The 1,347-nt window shown below is 70.5% G+C and overlaps 1 protein-coding gene across 1 annotated transcript in view; it reads left to right on the top strand.

Moving 5' to 3' along the window:
* Nucleotide 1: 1 nt before the first annotated feature.
* Nucleotides 2-1,347, top strand: part of PLXNC1 (plexin C1) — a gene marked incomplete at its 5' end in the record, with an annotated part of 137,266 nt that continues 135,920 nt past the window's right edge. The window contains one exon of the mRNA XM_012735138.1: nt 2-1,033. Within this exon, the coding sequence (XP_012590592.1) occupies nt 2-1,033 (1,032 nt within the window). The remainder of the gene's footprint in view (nt 1,034-1,347) is intronic.

Here is a 1,347-nt window from a genome sequence, read left to right as displayed (position 1 = left end):
GGCACCCCCGCGCCCCGCCGCGCCGCTGCCCCTTCTCGCCTATCTGCTGGCGCTGGCTGCGCCCGGCCAGGGCGCGGGCGAGACCGTGTGGCGGTCGGAGCAAGTCATCGGAGCCATCGCAGCGAGCCGGGCGGACGGCGTTTTCGTGGCGAGCGGCAGCTGCCTGGACCAGCTGGACTACAGCCTGGAGCACAGGCTTTCGCGCCTGTACCGGGACCAAGCGGGCAACTGCACCGAGCCGGTCTCGCTGGCGCCCCCCGCGCGGCCCCGGCCGGGGAGCAGCTTCAGCAAGCTGCTGCTGCCCTACCGCGAGGGGGCGGCCCACCTCGAGCGGCTGCTGCTCACCGGGTGGACCTTCGACAGGGGCGCCTGTGAGGTGCGCCGCCTGAGCAACCTGAGCCTCGGGGCCCTGCGCAACGGCACCGAGGTGGTGTCCTGTCACCCGCAGGGCTCGACGGCCGGGGTGGTGTACCGCTTGGACTCCAAGAACCGCTGGTACTTGGCCGTAGCCGCCACCTACGTGCTGCCGGAGCCCGAGACCGCGAACCGCTGCAACCCCGCGGCGTCCGACCGCGCCACGGCCATCGCGCTCAAGGACACGGAGGGGCGCAGCCTGGCCACCACGGAGCTGGGCCGCCTCAAGCTGCGCGAGGGCGGGGGCAGCCTGCACTTCGTGGACGCCTTTCTGTGGAACGGCAGCGTCTATTTCCCCTACTACCCCTACAATTACACGAGCGGCGCCGCCACGGGCTGGCCCAGCATGGCGCGCATCGCGCAGAGCTACGAGGTGCTGTTCCAGGGCCAGGCAGCCCTAGACTGCGGCCACGGCCACCCCGACGGCCGCCGCCTGCTCCTCTCCTCCAGCCTGGTGGAGGCCCTGGACGTCTGGGCGGGAGTATTCAGCGCGGCCACCGGGGAGGACCAGGAGGGGCGCTCCCAGGCCACCACCGCGCTCTGCCTCTTCAGGATGAGTGAGATCCAGGCGCGCGCCAAGAGCTGCAGCTGGGACTTCGAGTCGGCCGGGTCCAACTGCGTAAGTCCTGCCTCCGGGACTCTGCATGGAGCGCTCCTGCTGGGGAGCCGCCGCCCAGGCAGAGCGGGAGGGGGAAGGGGGTGGCACTGACCAGGCCAGGCCACACACCCCCGACGGCCATTCTCACCCCATCTCGCGGACCTCGGGCTAGTCTGCTGCACAGCCCGTGGGTCCCACAGGGAGTAGAAGGAGAGAGGAGGAGGGGGTAGGAGTTAAGCTCAAAACTCTGGTGACTGCATCCCAGGGCCAGCGTTCTTGTTCAAACGTGAACGCTGGCTTGGAGCCGAGCCTCTCCACGAGCCTCTCCACGAGCC

The sequence above is a fragment of the Condylura cristata genome, unplaced genomic scaffold (assembly GCF_000260355.1).
Source record: "Condylura cristata isolate star-nosed mole 26May11 unplaced genomic scaffold, ConCri1.0 scaffold00004, whole genome shotgun sequence".
In the NCBI taxonomy this organism is placed as follows: domain Eukaryota; kingdom Metazoa; phylum Chordata; class Mammalia; order Eulipotyphla; family Talpidae; genus Condylura; species Condylura cristata.
Note: the sequence above shows the minus strand (reverse complement) of the source record. Positions and strands in the feature narration are given on the sequence as shown.